Source organism: Biomphalaria glabrata, chromosome 3 (genome assembly GCF_947242115.1).
Source record: "Biomphalaria glabrata chromosome 3, xgBioGlab47.1, whole genome shotgun sequence".
Taxonomy (NCBI): domain Eukaryota; kingdom Metazoa; phylum Mollusca; class Gastropoda; family Planorbidae; genus Biomphalaria; species Biomphalaria glabrata.
Genome location: NC_074713.1, coordinates 3,112,574 through 3,136,497, shown reverse-complemented (window position 1 = coordinate 3,136,497; position 23,924 = coordinate 3,112,574). Strand labels below are relative to the sequence as shown.

Here is a 23,924-nt window from a genome sequence, read left to right as displayed (position 1 = left end):
CTATATAGATCTAAATAATATATTTTAGCCATTATTATAATTTTAGAAATTTTATTTTACCAAGAGGAGAATTTATTATGAATACAGCTACTTCGTTGTCATGGCTACACAATTCATCAAATTGCAAATAGATCTATGTAGTATGTCTTTGATTGTTGCCCAATTAAAATAGGTACAAGTTCCTTAAATGTCTGTGATATGTTCATTTTGCGCTAATAAAGAGCTGTGTCAATTTGATGGTAAATCTGCCATTCAAAAAATCGATTTAGAAATTTATGTAGAAACTATAGATCTAATACGAAGTAAGAGAAGTGCATAAGATGCATATGGCATATGTGTTAGGAAAACCATTGAGTTAGCAGAATTTAGATCATTGGTTAATATTCATGACTAAATGCATAGGACGTTTTTATATTCTTTTTTTTTGAAGTAACATCTGTATTATATATGATAAGAAGATAAGGTTTTTTCTTTCTGCTTTAATGCTTTAAAATCAATGCGCTTTACCATCAGCTAGCCACCATTCGAACTACATAGCAATTTAAATCTATTTTGGATAATTAAACAATATCATAGGATCTTTATAATTTAAAGTTGTATCAATAATTTTTGTTATATATTTTGCTCTCTTTTTTTACTAGCCATCTGCACATTTTCCAATTTAGTTTTTAAGCTTGTCTGTAATTAAAGTAAATCTAGATTTAAAAATGTCAAGTGTTTGTTTTCTTCAGGATTAGCCCTCCTCCAGTAGCCTACTTTAATCCTGTAGTCCGTGTAGACATTGTGACTTTAATCCTAGAGTCTGTGTGTAGACCTTGTGACTTGAATCCTAGAGTCTGTATGTAGACCTTGTGACTTGAATCCTAGAGTCTGTATGTAGACCTTGTGACTTTAATCCTAGAGTTTGTATGTAGACCTTGTGACTTGAATCCTAGAGTCTGTATGTAGACCTTGTGACTTTAATCCTAGAGTTTGTATGTAGACCTTGTGACTTGAATCCTAGAGTCTGTATGTAGACCTTGTGACTTGAATCCTAGAGTCTGTATGTAGACATTGTGACTTGAATCCTAGAGTCTGTATGTAGACCTTGTGACTTGAATCCTAGAGTCTGTATGTAGACCTTGTGACTTTAATCCTAGAGTCTGTATGTAGACCTTGTGACTTTAATCCTAGAGTCTGTATGTAGACCTTGTGACTTTAATCCTAGAGTTTGTATGTAGACCTTGTGACTTGAATCCTAGAGTCTGTATGTAGACCTTGTGACTTTAATCCTAGAGTTTGTATGTAGACCTTGTGACTTGAATCCTAGAGTCTGTATGTAGACCTTGTGACTTGAATCCTAGAGTCTGTATGTAGACATTGTGACTTGAATCCTAGAGTCTGTATGTAGACCTTGTGACTTGAATCCTAGAGTCTGTATGTAGACCTTGTGACTTTAATCCTAGAGTCTGTATGTAGACCTTGTGACTTTAATCCTAGAGTCTGTATGTAGACCTTGTGACTTTAATCCTAGAGTTTGTATGTTGACCTTGTGACTTTAATGTTCACTTTCAGGCTTTAACTTGTTTCCTTTAAATCTTTTTAAGGTAAACACATTTTGTTTTTTTTATCATAAACTTTAAAACATACCGGTAAGTTTTATTATAATAGCTATCCAGTGACTTTACTACAAGAAAAAAAAAAGATTGCTCGTCCAATGCATAGCCTATCGATGTGATTAGATTTTCATCTATTGCAGAAAAACTTTCAATAACTTTTCTGTGTAGCCCATGAACAAAAGAAAGAAAGTGTTGATAAGGTAGGTTTTTTTTAAAGTCGTCTGACAATTTTTGTACACCTTTTAGCACAGCATGAACCATTTTTTTTATTTATTTGGCAACACTGAAGTTCAATTTAGTCTCCTTGACATTGTTTATAAAGTTTATCTCGAAAATCTCCAAAAAACAAAAGAAGAAAGATAACAAATCTATGGGTGCAATGTTCTCAAGAGACCAAAATTGGATTGTTAACCACTAACAGTTGTAGTTCATCTTAAAGAACTCTTATGACGAAAGAATGAAGCAATATAGGACAAAATTTCCTTTTCCACTTATATTTCCAATTTTTGTTTTTCATGACTTAGGACACTTTGAAGCAGAAGTGAGCTAAGTGTAAATTGACAATGCTATCCACTAAGAGGCTCAACATTACAATATTTCTGAGCATTTTATTTCTTGGAAATACTTTTTTAAATGTACTGATTCAAGCACTTTTAATGCAAGTTTAAGAAAATAATGCATCTTCTGTGGAAAATAATTATGCTGCTTGATTTTTTTTTATTACATTTGAATATTACTTTTTATTGGTTTTAAACTGAAATTAAATAATTTTGTAAGTAAACATAGAATGAATGCAATTAACTTGGATGAGGCTGATCATCTGGAGTTATGTGGATTGATAATTTAATTTCTAAGCAAGTTTTGTTTTTAGTACATTCATACAAGCTCTTGAGCAATTAAACTCTAAGACAATATGAAGTGAGAGACAACAGGATTTGAAGAGTGCAGCATGGACTCTGGTAGAAATGTGATATGTAGCTGATGGCTTCTAAACTTCATGAAGGTGATGTATTTGACTAAACTGACATCAATCTTTCCATAAGTCACAAAATTAAACACCTTGATAAAATGAACATTTCAAATATTTTCTATTTAATATTTAAGAAAAAATGAATGATAAAAAATGAGGAATGGAATTGTTACTGTTGAACAGAAACAAAAACAAGGCATGAATATTTCATCACCACTTTATTGACCAGTTGAAAAAACTTGAACTCAATATTAAAATAAAAATCAGAAATAATGTTAGAAAATACCTAACAGAAGTTTTTCCCACTTATATTTATACATTGACCAATTATTTAACCAAGTATCCATATTTACAAATACCAAGAAAAAAATAAGTATTTAATTATACAAATAGTTATCTAGATGAAGATTTAAAAAATATTGTATTGAGCCACAGGAAGAAATTTAGATAACTGTCACATAGAACAATACAGTAAATGAAATATTGAATAAGTAAACACAACACAGAAAACACTTGAAACAAACACTGAAGGCTCAGAACAAAATAATATGACAGAGTTAACTTAGTAGCTGCCTAAAACATTTGGTAGTTAAGTGGGTTTACTTCAGTAGATGAATCAGTATTGTGTGTATCATTATTTTTTAACTTTAGTTTAATACATTATGGCATCACTCATTAATGTCATGTAGGAAAGACAGATAGAGAACATTAAAAAATAAGTGGTAAACAATATTAGAAAACATTTTGCTTTCTTTTATGTTTAATGCCTATGAATCAATTTTTACAAAATTTACAATTCAATCTACAAGTAAAAATTCATAAATGTTGTCTTGCCAGTTCTAAGTTCCTTTGTTGTTTTTTTTAACTTTTGTATGACGTATCTTTTATGCCCTAGCATGCTCAGAGTGCTACAATCCAATCTCTTTTGTGGACCAGTGGGAGGAGGGGGCATCTGAGAGAAGGTTTCAATGCTGCCTTTAGGCGCTCAACTAAGAAGCTCAAGTCAAGATTCAAACTCAAGCCCCACTTGATAGGTAACATGACAACCACTTTAAAAAAAAAAAGATTTCAAAACTTGATTTTTGAAAATAGTGCTGATACATGAACACTGCCATAAATCTACCAAGACAGCAATTCATTTTGTTTTACTTCAATGCATGTATATAGCCTTTAAACATTGACAGCAAAGCATTCTGCACAGACCAAACAACATTGCTCTAGAAATTAATATTCTTCTTCTTCTAGCCAGCTTTTTGCTGCTGAGCTGTGAGCTCTTTTGCAATAAATTAACATGAAAATTAACAGAATAAACTCCACTGTCGACTCTGCACATACCCTCAAGAAGCTGTCATTCATACCATCTTTGAATGCCCCAAATTTAATTCCCCCAGCATAACAGAGGTGTAGTTAGCAATGTGTGGGTTGTGCAGGCAGCACAGGGCATCAAATATTAAGGATGCCCCAGTATGTATTAAGTTCCCCTGAACATTTTAGTAAAAATTATACAAACTAATGTATAGGATTTTATCAAGGGCGAGCTGAGGTTTGAATAGGTATAAGTGCAGAGAGGACAGGGGGAAGGAAAGGGAAGGGGGGGGGGGGTCCCACTTTGACTAAAACAGTCAAAAACAAAAGCAAGAAAGTAGAAACAGAGAAGAATGTTCCTGACTAGTACCTGTTAATCTTGTCGTGTCTTTCACTTGCACCCATATCAGATACCTTAGCCTCTAGCCTCTCAGTCCAGAAAAATGAGATTTTAGCATAGTGTAGCCTATGTCACTTGAAGTGTCTACTCAGTCGAGCATGAATATCAGTCATCTGTGAGAACTAGTTAGTAAAATAAATGAACTTGTCTCTCACACAATTAACACTATTTATCATGGTTGTGCCAACTATGGTGGCATATACAGAGCAAGATGACATGTCTGAGAAAAATACTAAATGTCAAATGGCAAGACAAAATACCAGATACAGAAGTCCTTCGAAGAGCGTGTCTGCAAAGCATCCACACAATCCTGATGCAGTCCCAGCTGCGATGGGCAGGTCACGTCTACAGAATGGAAGACCACCGCATCCCAAAACGACTCTTGTATGGCCAACTAAGGGAAGGAAAGTGCTCGCAAGGTGGGCAAAGAAAGCGCTTCAGGGACACCCTCAAAGCTTCTCTGAAGGCGTTCAGCATAGACCCAGGCACCTGGGAGACAGAGGCACATGACAGAGCATCATGGTGTCGCGCTGTGAAAACTGGCGCACAGGTTGCTGAGGAAAAAAGAACAACGCTGGCAGAAGAAAAACGCCAGAAAAGAAAAGCAAGACAAACGACACTAGCTCCAGCTGGAATAACCTGCCCAGTGTGCGGACGAACATTCCGGGCTCACATAGGTCTCACCAGCCACATGAGGAGGCATAAAACCCCAGTGCAAAGCCCTCAGCCCCCTGGATGACAAAGTGGTCATCATCGAACCACGATGGACGAACTATATATATACAGAGCAAGAGATATTGCACTGAACTAGTTTAAAAAAAAAAAAGGAAAAGGTTCAGTCAAAGCAAGGAAAAGACAAAACTACACTTGAAGGCTATCAAAATGTTTGGGACCTCATGGTGTTGGAAAGATTAATGACAATGACTAAATGATACTCAAATGATACTTGAGTTTACTTGAGTTCTGTAGAACTCATGAACTGTGCATAACAAACACATACTTCTCTGGTAAGGAATGCCGCTAACTCTCTTGACGGCACCCACTTGATCTCTGCATTGAGCGAAGGATGGATCTAAACAGTATCATCCATGCATGCTCATATCATAGTGCGGACAGGAACTTTGACCATTCGTTAGTGTTAAGCTCCGAGTCACTGTTAATTAATAGAAAGTTTAATCTATTGGGCATGTCACAGTAGAACAGTTAGAGAATTTGTGGAAGGGGCATAATTATTATGTCAGGAAAAAGAAGACAAACAGAAATATGATGATAAAGAGAAACAGTAACTATGCAAAGGAAGAAGACAGAAAAAAGGAAGAAAGAGAAGCTGAAAGAAAAAAGGAAGAAATAGAAGCTCTTTGATTATTGGCAGAGGCACTTTGCAATGTTTGAACCTTGAAATACCCTTGCTTGGTGATGAGGATGAAGAGAATGGCCAAGTCAGGAGGATAAAGTTGGTAAAAGATACGACCTTGCCTGCTATGTCTGAAATGATTATTTGAGAATGGTTCTGGTGGAAAGCATGGACGCCTACCACAACGGGATAGCAGTAGGAAAGACACAAGTTACAATTGGAAAAGACCAAAAGGTACCCATCAGAGTTATGAACCTCGGCTCAGTAGAGAAACATTTACGGAAAGGTAGCACCATCGCCGGTTGCCATGCTATTGAAATGATAAGGAACTATAACAATGACAACTCCATCGGAATATTCAAACCTAGTGAACCACAGGTTACTAAACTCCTGGCAGAAATTGAAACGACCTTCTCAAAAGAGCAAAGGTATCAGAGTCGAGTCAGTCACAACTTCACGATCTAGAGTCAGTTCAGTAGAGTTCAACAAGGTACAACGAAGACAGTAGAGTTCTTGCTGAAGTACAGAGTTGATACGGCGGTCCAGATATTGAGAACATTGTACAGTATTGACTGTGATTTATTGGACATTATTAAGTTTTACATTAATTTGGAGACCTGAGTTGTCAAGTTCTTTGAGTTGGAAGTGTCATGTGGTGCAGTTTGCAGAGAGTCTGAATAGAGAGAAGCTGAAAGAAAACATGAACTCACTTAGAGAAGATAGATGGAAAAAAGAAAACAAAGAAGCATGCAGGGTTTTGGACATTTCCCAATCTCACAGAAAAAGATGACCTTGGTTACTTCTGACCATCTTTGAGGCAATAGACAATTTTTGGTACATGAGGGACTTGGTCTTCTCCAGATTATAAAGCTCTCAAATCAAAATTAATGAGAGAATCAAACTACAACAAAGAATCGTGCAGCAAGCTGATTGACATTATGTCATGATGATTGCATTGACTCATATTTACTAAGATTTGAAGACAGCCTGCAACCTCCCACAGACAGAATGGGCAAGAAGCCTCATGGTGCGCTTGAAAGGAAGAGCTATGAACATCTGCATTCAACAGAGAGAAGAAAGATTACGTCGCTGTGAAAGAGGCTTTGCTGAGACAATTTGGCTCCACAAATTATGAATACCGAAAGAAATTGAAATAATCGACACGTCTGCCGAACAATGAGCCACAAGTAGGCTATTCGTGCTTTGATGGATGGGTAGATCTGTTGAAAGTCGAACACAATTATGAAAACCTTATCATCCTGGATGCAGTGATTGAATCCTACAACAATAACATCACAGAACAAGAGCATAAGACCATCAGCAGCTTGATCTCACAGCTACGACAATATAAAGCTGCACACCCAAATGAAGTATTAGCAAGACAGAATCCGACTACAGCATCAGCTCATAAACACATTATTAGTTGTCACTGCTGGATTTCAGTGATTGTAAAAAAAGAGTTTTTTTTTAGTTTGCATTTGAATGTGGACTGTGAAGTGAACTTGCAGGAAAAATAAAGTTCAATAATCTTAAACCATTCTTTTTAAATGTTCCAAAAAGTAAAAGTTATGCAGGGCTTTGTCTAAATCCAGTTTTCCAAAAATTTAAAATCTCATGTTTAGAGAATGTGTGTAATGTTTGCTGCTTCTATTATAAAAGCAGCTTGTTTTCAATAATGAAACATAAAAAAGCTATTTGAGAAACAGATGGACCAATGAACACCTCAGTTCAGTCTCAAGAATAGACATGTCTCAATTTGAGCCAAATTATGATGAAATATAATCAAAGCACTATCAGCCTCATTTATCTGAATCACATTGGTGTAATGAGGATATAATTAATTAAATACAATACTAAATGAATAACAAATGGTGTTAATTTGGGTAGGCCTACTGAATGGAAGTGATGTTAAAAATAGAGAACCGGGAAAATAGGTACATGAAGAGAGTTTAACATATTGTGATTACATTCTTTATACGAATATTAAAGTGTTTATAAAAATAGAACCTGAGTGTGACAAAAGGGGTAATAAGGGTAGTTACTTTTTTTTTGTCAAGAAGAGTTAGTCCACTTTAGTACCCTAACCCCCTAATGCTAACCCTAAATCTCTGTTGACTATTCAATTGCCACTTTCTCTTGAGTCTTTGATCTGACCAGTGTACATTAGTTTGAAATGAATCTATGTAATGTTTATATAATTCTTTTGCTGTTGTGTGACTGTGTTACTTATTAGGTGTGTGTCACTTTTATCTGAATGTGTTTTTCGATAACGAGCTTAGTAGAATTTTTTTTTTTTTTTATTCATCAGTTGGTTTCTGTAAATGTTCTATGTCTACTTATCCTCACCAGTATATGATCTTTTGTTACTGTAAAGACCAGAGCCATATTTAAAGGACAAACTTTTGTTTTGAGACGAGACAGTAGTGTGTATCAGGGATGAAGGTCATTTGATTGTTAAGACCTGTATCTTTCCTACTATATTTTTTGTAAGCCATAATTTTGTTATTGAGATAAAACACTAGTGTGCCTTAGTGATGGTGGTCCTTTGATTGTTTTGACTTGAACCTGTCTACTATTTTAATTTTTTCATTATATTATTGTCTTTTGTTGGCCTTTATTTCTGTACTTATTTATGATCTTTTTTTTTTTGTTTTCTAAATAAACTCAGTATTAGTTGCAACTGAAATCTTAATAAATAGCCTAGGTAATATAATTTGGGACCACAAAGTACAACTGGACTAACTTGCCAGTGCAGCAGAAGTCACTGGTGTTATGACCTATATATATATATATATATATATATATATATATATATACATATATATATATATATATATATATATATACATATATATATATATATATATATATATATATATACATATATATATATATATATATATAATATATAACGTATAATGTATAATTTTAGATTTAGATTAGCGATGCATGATATTTAACGGACTTTGAACGCGACATTTAGAGTTGACTACATCGTAGAAGTGACTACATCGTATTATCACTGGAGACTTTAACAATCTGCCCAGTGACAACACACTGCCAAACTATACTCCAAATGTCTACTTCACCACAAGGCAAGGTCAAAAGCTTATTAAATGCTACATAAACATCAAACAAGCATTCAAATGTGGTCCAAAGATACTGTGGAAACTAATATAACACATTGAAAATACAAACTGGGATATCTATATTGAGAACTGTCCCCATATCATTTACCTGACAGAAACTGATAACTCGTATCTATTATTCTGCGAGGGAGCTTAGAATACAAACACATACTAAACAAGTTAATGGAAATAATAAGCCCTGGGTGACCAAAAACATCAAATTTCTTATTACAGAAAAGCAAAGAAAAAGGCCAACATCCATGCTAAAAAGATAGTGAAAAAGCAATTGTTGAGGGAATAACACATAGGAAAAACTGAGAACTTCTTTCGAAATAACAACTCAGTAGTTGGTTAATATTTACTGTGTGCCGGATGGAGGACTATTGAATCCCAAAAAATCATTCTCTATGGACAATGTCTGGCTTAAGAAAAACTGGTCGCCTCCACCTCCGTTACATGGATATAATAAAACATGATTTAAAAAGTGAACATTGATACTGACCATTTGGAAGACATAGTCCTAGACCGCACTAGTTGGAGAGAGACGGTGACCAAGAAAGCTTTGGACAGCATGCCATACGAAAAAGCAGAAGCCACCTTGACATGCAATATATGTGGACAGGAGTGTCTCTCCAAAATATGGTTTCACAGATACATGAAAAAAAGTTCGAGATGAACCATAGTTGTTCTAAGACTGAATGAGGCCAATGAACTATGTGACAATACAAAATCTACAAACAAATGCAAGAACTTGTTGGCAAGGCAACATGTTATCCAAACTGTTGTGTCGCTTGGATAGTCTTTTAAAAAGAGTGTAAAAATAAATTCAATCACAATACTACCATATCTAAAAAAAAACTTTATTAACAAATATGTTTCAGCAATGTTTAAAGATTTTTAGCTAAGTCAAGTTGTCACAAAGTGGGAAACTTCTGTTCATTCTGGTAAGAACTGAGTCTACAAAATCTCATTTTTGTTCCCTACACAATCAGCGGTAAATAGTGAACAAGATCCAGACACCTGTGTGTAACCACTCAATGAACTTCTGTGTATACCTTGTGAGTCCTCGAAAATGTAGCTGTACGAGCTAGAGAGAGTAGTAATGTTAAGTTAGGCAGTTCTGTTAAGTTCAAGAAAGCATTTGAATTTGATGTAGCCAATTGTGTTGAATTGGCTGTCGATGTATTTGTAATTAAACCGCCACTTTGTTACTTGAAGCTCTTGTTGTCAAGTTCTTGTGTTAGATGTGCTGTTGTGTTTAGCAGTGTTTGCAGAAGGCCTGATAGAGAAGATCGTAACAATATAAATAAAGGCAAGTTTAAAGACAAGTTTCTGTTGTGCAAACCTCTTGAAATGAATGTAATTGATGTATTTGTGACATGAGGGGATATCTGGGAGAAGATGTCTGTAGCGCTTTTAGGCACTCAGCAAATACTACCCAGCTTGATAGGGGATTCGAGCTCAAGCATCTTAAAATGTAGCCAAGTGGTTTATACCACTCATCCACAAACCCCACAAATTAAACAATTGTCAGCTAGGTTCGAGTCTTGAATAATATCCTCCTATATTGCATCACTAAGTCTGAAAGTGAAAATATCTGAGATCCTTAAAACACAACATCCCACAAATACAATAAATTAATAAACCATTACTTTGTTTACAAATAGGATGCTCACAAGTTCTAATTTATCTCAAACCATGAGCTATGCAAAATGTAGTTAGGTTTCCTTTCGCTGAAGGAGCAAAACTTTCCCATATATCATTTCTGTCTTGAGTTAAAGCTGCCACAGTGTCTATGGGTAAAAACATGATATTGGTTGTCTCATCGGCTTCTATCTGGCTACCTTGTTTGTACAAGGTCTGAACTTCATCACTTGTTAAATCACATCTGTTGAAGCAGGGAGAAAACGCCTATATTAGCAACTTCTTCAAATAAAAATGTTCACTTAAAACACTTTCACCTCTGCCCTTGTTCTAATTTGAGAGATGATGTGGAGGTGGAAAGTTAGGGTTTCCAAAGACCTTCCTTTAGGGAACATTACCAGGAAAGAGAACAAGAGGCAGACAGAGGAAGCAATGGGAGAGTAAACATAAAAGGCCTGTCAATGATAGAGACTCTAGTCCTGGCAAAAAGACAGAAAAAAAGGTTGGCAGGTCATATGTAGTGCCCCCAACTGTCTAACAGACTAAGGGATAGGTAATGGTGAAGAATGTCTTCAACCTGGCCATTTCACTTCACTTTTTCTTTCCCTTGCAAGATGTGTCATAGAGAGATGTAACAGACATTTGATTTTATGCCCCAAGTTCTTTGCACCTTAAAAATCTACATCCCACCTAAATTTACTTAAAGCTTCAAGAAAATTTATGTTTAACAAAAGTAAGTATAAACTTATCTTAATGAAAAAAAAAAAAACAAGAAAAAAAACAAACAAGAAAAACTAAAAAAAAAGACTTTAAAAAAAACAACAAAGCTTACATTAAGCATACTTGTATCAATTAGTTTGGATCAGTCATGTAATTAAATTTGTAATAAATCTAGACTAACAATAGAAAAGCATTTATTAAATAAAAATTTTAAAAAAGGGAAACAACCTGAATTTGAACTCATGGTTCAAGCCTTCTCAGGTTTCTCAAGCCAACAGGGTAACCACTCTGCTAGTGGAAAGCTTATGAACATGGAAGATTGTTTTGATCTAGATTGTTTTTATAGTCTCATCCTATTTTTCATGTTGTGTTCACTAAGACTAAGACGACGATGTATAAAGACGATTAATTCAGCTTATAACACCACTTCAGTCAAGTACTTTAATTTAATTAACTAATGATTTTTTTTTATTGATTCTTGTCAGGTAAAAGAAATAATTGTACTTCAGGGATGGTATCTTGAGGAAGGCGAGACTGCTGGCAGATAAACTTGGTACTGGGTATTAAGGTGGCGCTGCCGATAATTTGCATTTGACAGACACACCGAGCAAAACTCATGTTTGGATTTTAGGAGTTATTACAGAACACGGCTTTACATTCCGTATCTTAAATATTGTATATTGAATCTAAATCTTACAATACTTTCAAACTGCTAGTTTAATTAACTTGAAAACTGAAAATAAGATTTATAAAAAAAAAAGTTTTAGATACCTGGTATTTCATAATTGGCTATCACTTACTTTATAACAAAAGCCAAACTAGGTCTGCCAGCACTGAGAAGATTTCTGTGTGTCCCCATATATAATGGCTGACTTAAAAGGATGCCTGGTATGTTGACTTCATCCACAACTTCTCTAGTTATGGAGTCAAAGATCTCATGCAGAACAGATTGACTGCTCATTGACGTTACATCTATCTCTTCAAGCCTTTTTTCTCCAATTATTTGCTACAAAAAATGTAATGAAAAAAAAAACGTTATAAACATTCTAGCCTTTATATATAATATATATATATAAAGAATTAGATTTAATTCACAGTTTTGACCAATAAAATGTTATGACCCATGTTGACTGTCAGCAGTCACTAACAGAAAGCTTTTCATTTTCTGCCTATATAGATACATTTATTTGTTACTGCAAACCCATTTACATATTTAAAAAAGGGGAATAAAAATACTTGATTTTGAAATTTTTACTCTTAAACTAATTAGTATAAGAAATTTTAGCAACGAGGTATTCACATCAATAAAGCAATAAACTAGGCAATATAACCCAATGTTTAAACAGTCGTAGTAGGTATTGCATTTGATGGTTGTGTATTTCCAAGTGTGAACTTGGGATCACAAATTGATAATTATTCCTAAACATATGCACAAAAATGTTTATCCATTGTTTAAAAGGTTTATTTTTTCTTCTCATTCTCACAATACTTTGTCATCTTTGCCTTAGCTTTGTTAAGTAAATAAATTTGTCTTAAATGAATAGATCTAGAAGTAGAAAATGCCATTTAAAAGAAAAGATGTCCAAATTTAGTGGACATGTGTAGACTTTTGAGATCCACCATCAGATGTTAAGAAATTTTGGCTGTTGTTAGAGATGCACCATCAAAATCTTAAGGAAACAATTTTTGGCTATTGTCTATAAAAGCTCTAGATACTATACACTTGACAACAAGGTTTTGGTAGTAATTTATGTAATACAAAACAATTTCAAGAATAAATTGTTCTAAGACTTTTCAGCCACATGCTGGGGTATAAACTTAAAACTATTGTCAATAATTTGTTGGACTATACACTAGCATGGGGGTGCAGTGGCGGAGTGGTTAAAAGCACTTGGCTTCAGAACCTGGGGTCCTGGGTTTGAATCTCAGTGAAGACTGGGATTTTGAATTTCAGGATTATAGGGCACCCCTTAGTCCACCCAACTTTAATAAGAACCTGACTTGAGTTGCGAAAGTAAAGGCAGTTGATCATAGTTCTAGCCACATGACATCTTGCTCGTTAACCATTGGCCACAGATGACCTTAACATCATCTGCCCTAAAGATTGCAAGGTCTGAAAGTGAGCTATGATGAGGCACAATCATTAAATATTGTTACAACAACTTGAGACTCTTATTGACTTATTTAAACAACACGCAAAACTATGAAACTTTATAGATACCGGGTATATCTATATTTTAATTGTCTTTACAGAATACAGAATGCTAATCATGACTCTTTATGTCCATTCCTATATCAGGCTTCTTGCTTGTTCTTGCACATTTTTTTTAAAAACACATTCACATGACGCTGCAAAATGACCGTAACAAATATAAAAAATAACCAGTTTGGCTGTATATCTATTTGTTATTTATAAAAAAAAACTATAAAGTTATTTATAAGTTATTGTGCACAAATCTGAGTTTTTTTTTCTAAAAACACAATATATTCAAGTGTCAAAAAATAACAAACCGAAGGTTCTGCATGTCCACCAGGTACATCCCACATTGAAGGTGCTTCAGCACAATGATGACTTCTTTTCAACAGAATAAGTTTCTTATTGCTAGTAACTACACTGGCCCCAACACCCAAAGCATCTGAAAGAAAAGCTTGTGAATTGCCATAACTGATCATTCCTTGCTTTTGTAAATATTCGCTATGGGGTGACCAATTTGTGCCAATGAACTCTTTGTAATCTGAGACTCCCAAGTAAAACTCTACTTGGCCAATGGTGGTTACAGAATCAGTGACATTATGAATTCTAAATTTAGTACCATTAAACAATCTTGGATTGAGTTTTGTGCGTTCTGTCCAAATAGAATTGATTGAATGCTCTAGATCTATTATTGGAATGTGTTGACTGGTTGAAGTAATGGATCTATTATTATTTGGACTTTCAAGGTGTTTACCATTTAGGTATTTTTTTCGGTTGAATTCAGATGATAAATTTACATTGATGCTTGATGAATCTCTTGATTTACCAGGCTCAACAACATGCATTATTTCAAAATCCATCATCCTATTGTCATTGATAATTATTCATTTCATAGACAAGGCAAGTTGACAAGAGTGTCAACTTTTTTACTTTTAGTGTCAAAGCTTGACAAGAGTTCTTCACTGTCTTCACATTCTTGAGTAGCCTATAAATTAAAATAAATGAATAAATGTAATTAATTTTAGATCGAGTGAATGTTAAATTATTTTATAATAGAATAGTATTTAATTTAATATTCTACACCAAGTCTATAAATTTAGAATCAATATAGATCTATATCTGAATCAATCTAATCACTAGATCTAATGGCAATGTGTTCGATTCCGAAGATGAAGGGTGAGTGCAGTGTTTGAATAGATCAGATCATAATCAGATGCGATGCATGAATGTTGTTATTTATTTACACGAAGTTTTCGTTCAACTTTTTAAAAGACTAAATGTGCATACAAAATTAACTTTTAAAGGTAAGAGTGCTGCATCCAGATATAGATCACTGACCTATAGATATAGAGTAACATTTAGAATTATACTAAAAGTTTTAGTCTTTACTTCATTTACGTTGTCAGCATTCTATGGTTTAAATCTATATGAATAACTATTTCTTTTCTTTACTTATCAAAATCAGGTTTCTATAAAAAAAATTTTGGCTTAATATTGACTTGATCTAGAACATATAGATCTAGTCTATGATCTAGATTCTAGATGTAATTAATTATATTTTATATAGGTCTTTACAAAAGAACTCTTTGTTTGCTGAAATAATAATTGAGTCAACCGGAATTAGTTTGCAACCATAGTGACCGTAAATAGCAACATAAACGAGCTTTACTAATTGCAACTGAGGCTTCTGATGTCGCATGGTGTTTGTTAATAAATCTCTTTTATTCACTTATTATGGAGTCAGATTGCCTTCACATTTACATTGACTATCTTGGAAGCAGCGGAATAATTCTCAGCTCTGAAGAAAAGGCTGCTCTTCAGACATCTTTAATAATTCTACAAAACGAAAACAAGTTTTATAGGGTATATTTCTGGGGTAAAATTCTAGGAGTAAAAGATAATTATTTCATTGCTCAAGGCGTCTACAAGGATGAATTTGCAGGAAGAAGAACATTTTACAGGTATCATTTTTTTCATTACTCGCTTTATTAATTGTTTGTTTGAAAACTCACTTGTGAATTGCAGGCATAAATAAATACTTTTTACTTAGACTTAGGTTCTCCAGTGCTGTCAGCGCTGAGAGCAGCAACCTGTCACTTCAGATATCTATCAATGGCAGCCTCCATAACCTTTTCCCAACTTAGATATTATCTAGTTGCAACACCATGTTAGATGTGGACAAACTTTTTTGTGTGATGGTTGTTTTGGCACAAAATGTTTTAGCCACATTATAATAATTATATATGTTTATTTTATAATGAGTTTTAAAAGAATACCTTTTTTTTGGTTCTAATGTATCTTTTATGTATTTTGTAAAGAACAATAGTTATTTTTATCCATTAAATTTAGTTTTGTTGTGTAATTATTATTTCACTAACATTAAATTATGATGTGTGTGTGAGCTTTATTATTTTCACAAAAAAAAAGAAAACAATGATGACATATAATATTTGTTTACACACAAAAAAAAGAGAAAACTGATGAATGTTGTCTATTGGTTTCACAAACCTGGTCCATAATTTATAGGTGGTGGATAATGTCAACATCATGATATCACATGTAGGAATCTGAACTTTCATAGATTTTATGTTTTATATGTTTTGGATGTCCCTTTGAAATGAATAGTATTACATCTTAGCCCAAACCTCCCACAAGATGTCAGGAAAATTAGAATGTCAATAGAAATTAACTTTACATATGATAATCAGATAATTCACACTATTTAGATATTGGAAATGATGTTATTTTTGTATTTACATTTTCCTCATTAGTTTAGTGAGGAAGGGTTTTTTAAATAGACTACTATAAAAGATTTTATCTCTTCTGTAAAGAAATGGAGATTTTTTCAGGTCTGAAAATATTTTTAAAAATTAAAATACAAGATGATTAAAAAAGTGTGCTATCTATAGGGCAGATGATATAAAGGTCATCTGTTTCTGTATCCCATGGTTAACAAGAGTGTCATATGTGGCCAGCACAATAACCAACTGCCTTTACTTACTTGTGTACTCCCAGGGGAGCATAGGGCCGCAACCACACCTCACCACCGAACTTGGTTCTGAGCATCTGCTCCCATGTCATTCCACAGAGGAACTTTCCTGGCCAAGTTCTAGTTGGTTTGGTGTGTTTCCATTTCTGTAGCAATAGTTTAGTGATGGGAGGTTAGGTTACTAGCCTTATGATCACCCCTCCTCCTTTAACCGGGCTTGGAACCAGCAATATACCCCTATGAGGTGTATTCAGGCGGAGTTAACTGCCTTTACTTTTCCCCAACTAATGTTGTCAGGTACCCTTTTCTGACAATATCAAGCAGATATAAAAATTCCTACCAAAGGTGTTTCAAGACTTTTCCATCCACTGACTTGATTGCAGCTGTTATTCAATCTTTTATGTCATTAATATTTACTGGCAATGATCGAAGAAGAGCTTTTATTTAACTTACACCACCAGGAAGAAAACACAGACAGTCAGGTCGGAGGACCGGCAGGCCAAGCACAGAAAGCAAGGTGTTTAGCACCTCTTAAAACCTATCCACCACTGAGGCACATTATTATTTAGATAAATTTGAATCCTGAAATGTAAATGTGGTGGTGTCCCATCTAGTTGAAAAAATAAAGTCATTAGAATCTGCTTACAGAAAAGCGAACAAACAGTTTTGTAGCATTTCAAGATAGGCCTTTCTTATTGGCTCATTCTTTTGATCACCATGTACATTGATTTATTAAATCAAGTAATGAGCTCTAGATAGCTTATCTGAACTTTCAATAACATGGGATTGACTTCAAAATATAATGTACGATAAAATATAGAAATTAGTTTATTTTGTGTGTGTGTTTTTTTAGTATGGTACATTTAAATATTATTATTAAATATGTTATGTACTTTGCATGACTACTTTAGTAAAGACTGCATTCACTGGGGTCTGCTACCACATGCAACTTTAGAAATGAAAACCAAGTCTAAACTTGCCAAAGGGCGCTTTACTGGAGATCCTTCATATGAGTTTGAACATGTGGAGACAAGAAAGATTGGTGATGGAGAAGAAGCAACAGAGGAAGAAGAAACAGTATGTTATGTTTTTATTCACTGCTAATTTTCCTGATAAGCATGTGTCTTTTTATTAATGATACTCTTATTTGTATTTCCAATGTATAATATGATTATATAATTTTACAATATTATTTTACAATAAGTAAATATAAGTGATTATTGAACATGGGTGGTTTAGTAGAATTACCCCTTTCAGACCTTGCAATCTAAGGGGCATATAATGTAAAGGTCATCTGTTTCTGTGGCCTATGGCTAATGAAGGTGTCCTGTGGCTAGCACAATGACCAACTGCGTTAAATTTTTCCCAACTAATGTCAGATACACATTGAAGTTGGGAGGACTTGGGACATCCTAAAAGTCCTGAAATTAAAAGTTTGAGTCTTCATTGGGGTTCAAACCTAAAACCCCTCAGTTCAGAAGCCTGTAAGAGCTTTACCACTCAGCCCCCATGCCGAGTGGGTTACTTTTCATTCAGAATTTCACTTGATCAGCTCTTCAAGTTAGAATTATGTGGTAAAAACTTTAGACAAATTTATCCTCTAGCTAGACACATACTATAGAATCTCATACAAATTTGTATTCTTTCCCAAATATCTTTTATTGCCCTTTTAAAAACTACCAAGATTTGTGTGAAAAAAGCTAACAGTTAAAGAGCATGTTTAAAATTAAATAGGATTGGAAGTAGAAGATGAGAAATCTAAATTAACTAAAATGTCCAGCCATAGAATCTACAGTAGGCAATAGTCTTTGGTCTTTACAAATTTAACTGTTTGTTTGAAATAAATGTGCAGATTAATTCCCCATTATAATATTTTGTAAATCTCAGACCATAATCAAGGAGGAGGAGAGATTGTCATCTGTAATTGCTGAGATCGATGATGATGTGAGAATCATACCTCGTGGGGCTTTCATCCAAGTCCCAACTGCTGAAGTTGTCAAAAACAGAAGTTTTGAAGGTTAAAACATTATTAGTATATGTAATCTTTACAGGAATAATTGGCATATTGATTTTTCAATACATTTTATGCCATATAGAAGAAATGTAGAGAGAATTCCACTCAAAACTGCAATTTTTTTTAATGTTGACTTTTAATAATTATTTATCAGAAGCTGATAACCAATTTATAATTAGATGAGGTCATGTCATTGGCTTAAATTTTATTTTATTTCATTTTGAAAATAGGTACAAAAAATAAAAAAGTTTGTACAATATTTCCCACCCTATATTTTAATTCAGGACTATCTGTACAAGAATCCGCCAAGCTTTGCAACTACATGCACTTCAGAGAAGCTAAGAGATTGGATTTAAAATCTTTATTGCAACGTGCAAACATGGATAAGGCCATTGACTTTATGGACAGCATCGAGGATGATGTTCCCCGTGGTATGTAGACATTAGATGTTGGATAGAGTTACTATAACAAGGTTCCCCCTTTCAGACCTTGCAATCTATAGGGCGGATGATGTTAAGGTCATCTGTTTCTCTTGGCCGAGGGTTAATGAGGGTGTCATGTGGCCGGCACAACAATCAAACGCCTTCTCCCATATGGTACCCATTAGAGTTGGGTGGACTAAGGGGTGCCTAAAAAGCCTGAAATTTCTTCTTCTAGCCAGCTTTTTTGCTGCTGAGCTGTGAGCTCTTTTGCAAACTGTGCCAAGGAAAAAGTGTGCTGTTTTCTTCATTTGTTCAGCACTGCTGTACAGGGTGTTGGTTATGTTGGGCTGTAGTGGAAGTAGGGTCTGCTAAGGTGGATTAGGAAGGGGCATTCAGAGAGGATACGGTTTACGGTTTCATAAGGGTGGGCGCAGTGTCTGCAAAGGGGGAGTTGTGTGGAGTTTATATTGTTCAGATGGTAATTTAATAGAGGTGTGTGTCCTGTTCTTAGTTGGAAAATTGTAGATTGTTCTTTGCGGGAGAGGAAGTTAATACTGTCCAGTTTGTTAGGCATAGTCATTTCTTTGTACATGGCTCTGCCTGTGTTTCCTGATGCCCATTGGTTGAGCCACTCCTCTTTGTGGTTGTTGATTAACATTGACCTCAAGGTGAGGTAGCTTACAGGTCTATCTGGTTGTTCCATAGATGAACCTGCCTTTGAAAGCTTAACTGCCTTTTCATTTCCCATGATGCCAATGTGTCCAGGGATCCACTGTAGTGTGATATTGATATTTAATTTTGATATCATCTGATGGATTATCACAATTAGTGTTGTCAACTCTCTTGGGCTGTTTGAGGTGTTGCTGTTAAGTGCTTGCAGAGTGGATTGGGAGCCTGTAAAGACAACAATATCTGATGGTGATTGGTGAAATTTAAAATCCCAGACTTCACTGAGATTCAAACTCTGGACCCCAGGTTCAAAAGCCAAGTGCTTAACCACTCAGCCATCATGCCACCTAGGTTTACTATAACATCTAGTAAATTATGAGCTGTTGAGATATAACCACTTTAAAATGTATACAATTACTTTTTCAGGATCTTGGACAATGCAGTTTGAGAGAGGGAGTGGTTTACTAATATTAAGAAGTCTTCAGTGGCCTGGATATGTTTTTTATCATGTACCAGCATCTCAGAAATATGGATCATGTTACTTTGGAACTGGGGAAAAGAACATGGACTTACCTTTTATGCTTTAAAAAAGATTCAACTTTTTGATACAATGTATATAATGATGATATTTAACAATGATGTGATGAAATTGTCATTGTATGATGTTTCATTGTAAGGAAAAATGACTCTTCTAATCAGCTCATTCTGAACAATATTAGGTGGAGAGAAAAAAAAAGCAATTTGAGATCCATTGTGTCTTGGATGTTTTATTGAATGAAAAGTCTTTATGTATTTTAGGGTTCCATTTTTTTTTAAATCAGCATCTTTTTAAACTTTACACCTAGCTATATACAAATTAATGTACTCAAGTATAAAGAGTACATTTGAAGAATGTTTAATAAATGTCTTCTGGAATATACTTCTAAACTTAAACATTTTTTTAAAACAAAAACATCAAAACATTTAGAAATGCAATAATCTCAATTTTATTTGAATTTATATTTTGAAAAAGCTAATTCATACTTTAAATTTATTATTACATCAATATGGATAAAAAGATCATACAATTTTCTGCATACATACAGGTTATACTCTTTTTTTAAAAAATTGAAGTGTGTACATATCTCATCAATTAACTTCATTGCTATTTATAGACATTATCATATTATTATTTTAAATTACAGTATTTTACATTATGCACATGTCTTCTAAAAAAATAAACTTGATTATTAATGTGGTGTTATTTTTTTTCTAATTATTATTTCAGTCTCTATGTAAAGTCTCTTTACTGCCAACATCCTACGCAAGTTAAACTAAAATGTTATTTAAAAAATTACTACACTTATAAAAAAAAGGCACAGAAGCAATATTTGTATTTGTGTATACATAATTTGATTTCTTTTCATATTAAAATAAATGTAAATTTTAAAACTACAAATATGCAAAAACTATATGAAACATTTGGATTTATTAGCATTCCAACAACAAAAAAAATATTTAAAAAATTAGTGATGAGATAAAGACACAAGTTAAAAGATCCACCTTAATAAACTTTTTTCTTTTTCTATTTTTCTTTTCTGATTTAATTAAGTACTTATTATTAATAAAAAAAACTAGAAATTTAAAGAATTGTCATTAGTGAAACTGCAATGAGGGTCTATTAAAAGTGTGTGTGTTTAAGGATCATATTATATTTTATTGTTTACAGTTCGTGACAATTTGATCTCATTGAGCTATTTAAATAATTTAATGTGGAGGGGGAGTTTAAGTGTATATAATCTGCGTCTCTAGATAAAGGTCCGATGTAAAGTCTAGATCTATATAGTAACTGATGAAAAAAAGTCATATATGTAAACTGCAGTGGATTAAATAGCTAATAGTGGTGTCCTTTTGAGCCATGTCCATCAAACTGTTCCACAGCAACAGAGAGGCTAAAATGAACAATTTATTAGTCAAAAATATGTCATAGAAAACGTTACAATGCGCAGGGTGCGAAAATAGCAGGGAAGGAGCAACATAGAAACCCGGGTAATGGCCAAAATATATGGACATTAAGAAGCCATTCAAAGAAAAGTCAAAGATTGTATCTTATCTTATATAATATAGACATTACTTCAAAAAAGAAGATGATTATACGTCCTACGCGTAAATTCATAAATTTAGAAAGCCTTCAGGAAAGAAGGCTCAAAAGTAAAGTAGCAATTCTACATAGAACACTGAACCATAATCTTCAAATACAAAAACAAGATTTAATAAAATACTCTGAAAGACACAAAGATAAAGGCACATTCCTTGTCCCATATGCTAGGACAAATTTGTACAAATACTCCTTCTTCCCTAGTGCTATTAGAGCATGGAATGGGTTGCCTGAGCTAGCCAGGAAAACCAGTGACTTGGCAGAATTTAAGTCATTGGTTAATATGCATGACTAAATGCATGACGCGTAGGACGTAATCATCTTCTATTTTGAAGTAACGTCTATATTATATAAGATAAGAAGATAAAATCACTAGCGGATCCAGAACTTTGGAAAGGGGGGGGGGGGCAAAAAAAAAAGTTTTCTTGCATTCTTCACTGCCGAAACGCATCCTCCTGACATCTACAGCTTTTTATTTATCTGTATGAGGTTCGGGACAAAGCCCAGACGCCAAAAGCATTTTCTTTCATTCTTCCTTGCAGTAACGCATTCTCCTGACATCTACAGCTTATTATTCATCAGTATGAAGTTCGGGACGAAGCCCCGACGCCAAAAGCGTTTTCTTTCATTCTTCACTGAAGAAATGCATTCTCCTAACCTAAAGCTCATTATTTATCCTATTATAAAGGACCTTTTGAATAATGTTGAAAAATATTCTAATATGAATTTATAGGCCCTTAATACATTGCAAATAAAAATCATTTTGTTACTTGAAAAGATAATAATTAAGATACCCCACATATTTAGATTAAGGCTTTGAGGATGACCACCGAAAAAATTCGATAAATAATATTCAATAAAATTCAAGCCTAAATTGTAAGTTATAGTCCCAAATTTATTTCACTAGAAAAATTGAGTAAAGGTTGGGAAAAGGCGACTAGGAAAAGATTATTTTATCTGGGTTTAGAACTCATCTCAATCGTGACTCTTATAGCCTACTTAAAAATTTCATTTGAATTATAACTTTTCCAAAGCAAAGTTATAACTTTTCCAAAGCAAAGCCTTTCTTAAATTATGATAAATTCATTTGAAATTACATAAACTCTGGAAAGGGGAAGGGCGGTTGAGTGAAAATGATTAATTCTCGCTCCTTTTTATAATTTCTGCTAATGATTGCATTTGGCATTAAAGAATAGGGGTCGGGCGACTCGATATTAGAATTAAATTTATAGCACCTATATAATTTATATTACTGACAGATTTTATTTATTTTGCAATATATAATACACCAATAAGAAAAGTATTGCTTTGTCCGATATGGGGGAAGGTGATTGCATGTATCACCCCTCCCACCTGGAACAACCCTTTTTCATTTTATATTTACTAATCATACAATTTTAGATTAAAGTGTGGTGCAACATAATATACAATATGATGTCAATGTGGGTTCACATATCAATACGTAGTTTATATTATACTATTATAGTAAGTTATAGACACTTAGTCTTAGATCTATCATAGACATGACATACCTGACATAGACTAGACTTAGACATAAAATATTTTAAATTTGTCTACTCTATGTGTAATTGTGTATAGAATAATACTTAATAGATCTAGATTTAGGGTGTGTTTTTTTTTTCTAAATTCTAGGAAATCTTTTTATTGATTTAGACTCTAGATCTATAAAAATCTATTTAAATTCGATGGAAAGCGTGTAATTAAAATAAATTATGGATCTTTACATGTCATTTTGAGTTGGCAACATTTCAAACATGACAATAAAATAACTATAGTATAGTCACTATTGCGGAGCAGGCATGTTTGCGGAACAGCTCGTCGAAATTAGTTAAAATCTACTTTATTTTGAAATGTTCTGCTAAACTACTGTAACGGTACTGCGCATGGTCCATTTCTCTACATTTCCAATATAAAGGTTTTCCTTTCACAGCAGAAAATTAATTTTGACTCCAGGTTAAAGTTGACAGGTGTGGAATCGTCCATTATTTTTCACGTACCAGGAGAACCGCATAGGCCATGCCATGGCTTAAGGCTTTTTAAAAATGATAATGACAATTCACCTGCATTATACACATATTTTTCGGTTTATAAATGGATGAGAAAAAACTTCATTTCATAGCTATCTACCAGGAATTCAATTTTTAAAAAATTAGGAGGTGTTTATCCTGTTTTTACCTTTTTAAAGATAGTCACAATTGTGGAACACTATAGATGTTATTTATTTGACTTATCTTATCTTATCTTATATAATACAGACGTTACTTCAAAATTTACTGTCATTTAGCTTAATATTTACATTGTGATTTAGATATCGGAATTTAAATATGAGTTTGTATTAGTATAGGCCTGCATAAATTTA

The 23,924-nt window shown here is 33.7% G+C and overlaps 3 protein-coding genes and 1 long non-coding RNA gene across 9 annotated transcripts; 2 read left to right on the top strand and 2 right to left on the bottom strand.

Annotated features, from left to right (window-relative positions):
* The first annotated feature begins 104 nt into the window (after positions 1–104).
* On the top strand, positions 105–3,601 carry LOC129925185 (uncharacterized). 5 transcript variants are annotated; one of them, XR_008776963.1, is made up of 4 exons: positions 105–172; positions 1,555–1,586; positions 1,739–2,601; positions 3,464–3,601. It is a non-coding gene; the product is annotated as an uncharacterized LOC129925185 (long non-coding RNA). The 5 variants fall into 5 exon arrangements; XR_008776965.1 differs by lacking the exon at positions 1,555–1,586 and having other exon boundaries at positions 115–172; positions 1,739–1,798; positions 2,470–2,601; XR_008776962.1 differs by lacking the exon at positions 1,555–1,586 and having other exon boundaries at positions 159–239; positions 1,739–1,798; positions 2,470–2,601.
* Positions 2,770–14,581, bottom strand: LOC106069946 (uridine diphosphate glucose pyrophosphatase NUDT22-like). The gene is made up of 4 exons (XM_013229723.2): positions 14,451–14,581; positions 13,631–14,298; positions 11,920–12,125; positions 2,770–10,643 (listed from the first exon to the last, which is right to left on the bottom strand). The coding sequence occupies exons 2-4, from the start codon at positions 14,174–14,176 to the stop codon at positions 10,442–10,444; spliced, it is 954 nt and encodes a 317-aa protein (XP_013085177.2). The 5' UTR covers positions 14,177–14,298; positions 14,451–14,581; the 3' UTR covers positions 2,770–10,441.
* A 365-nt stretch (positions 14,582–14,946) lies between these two features.
* LOC106069953 (radial spoke head protein 9 homolog) lies at positions 14,947–20,217 on the top strand. The gene is made up of 5 exons (XM_056024007.1): positions 14,947–15,274; positions 17,214–17,379; positions 18,190–18,319; positions 18,601–18,747; positions 19,834–20,217. The coding sequence occupies exons 1-5, from the start codon at positions 15,048–15,050 to the stop codon at positions 19,992–19,994; spliced, it is 831 nt and encodes a 276-aa protein (XP_055879982.1). The 5' UTR covers positions 14,947–15,047; the 3' UTR covers positions 19,995–20,217.
* On the bottom strand, positions 18,507–23,578 carry LOC129925184 (uncharacterized). 2 transcript variants are annotated; one of them, XM_056024008.1, is made up of 2 exons: positions 23,077–23,578; positions 18,507–19,632 (listed from the first exon to the last, which is right to left on the bottom strand). In XM_056024008.1, exons 1-2 carry the CDS (start codon positions 23,081–23,083, stop codon positions 19,076–19,078), a joined length of 564 nt encoding a protein of 187 aa, XP_055879983.1. In that variant the 5' UTR covers positions 23,084–23,578; the 3' UTR covers positions 18,507–19,075. The 2 variants fall into 2 exon arrangements, 1 of the variants encoding a protein (XP_055879983.1); XR_008776961.1 differs by lacking the exon at positions 18,507–19,632 and adding an exon at positions 19,850–21,338.
* Between the last annotated feature and the right edge of the window lie 346 nt (positions 23,579–23,924).

Excerpts from the sequence above, each read along its gene's own strand:
- LOC106069946 (XM_013229723.2), bottom strand. The coding sequence starts at position 14,176 with ATGATGGATTTTGAAATAATGCATGTTGTTGAGCCTGGTAAATCAAGA. Across the intron at positions 12,126-13,630 it reads GTGGACATGCAGAACCTTCG|CAAATAATTGGAGAAAAAAG; the intron begins GTTTGTTATTTT and ends CATTTTTTGTAG. Across the intron at positions 10,644-11,919 it reads AGTTTGGCTTTTGTTATAAA|ATGTGATTTAACAAGTGATG; the intron begins GTAAGTGATAGC and ends CTGCTTCAACAG.
- LOC106069953 (XM_056024007.1), top strand. The coding sequence starts at position 15,048 with ATGGAGTCAGATTGCCTTCACATTTACATTGACTATCTTGGAAGCAGC. Across the intron at positions 15,275-17,213 it reads GGAAGAAGAACATTTTACAG|TAAAGACTGCATTCACTGGG; the intron begins GTATCATTTTTT and ends TGACTACTTTAG. Across the intron at positions 18,748-19,833 it reads CGAGGATGATGTTCCCCGTG|GATCTTGGACAATGCAGTTT; the intron begins GTATGTAGACAT and ends TTACTTTTTCAG.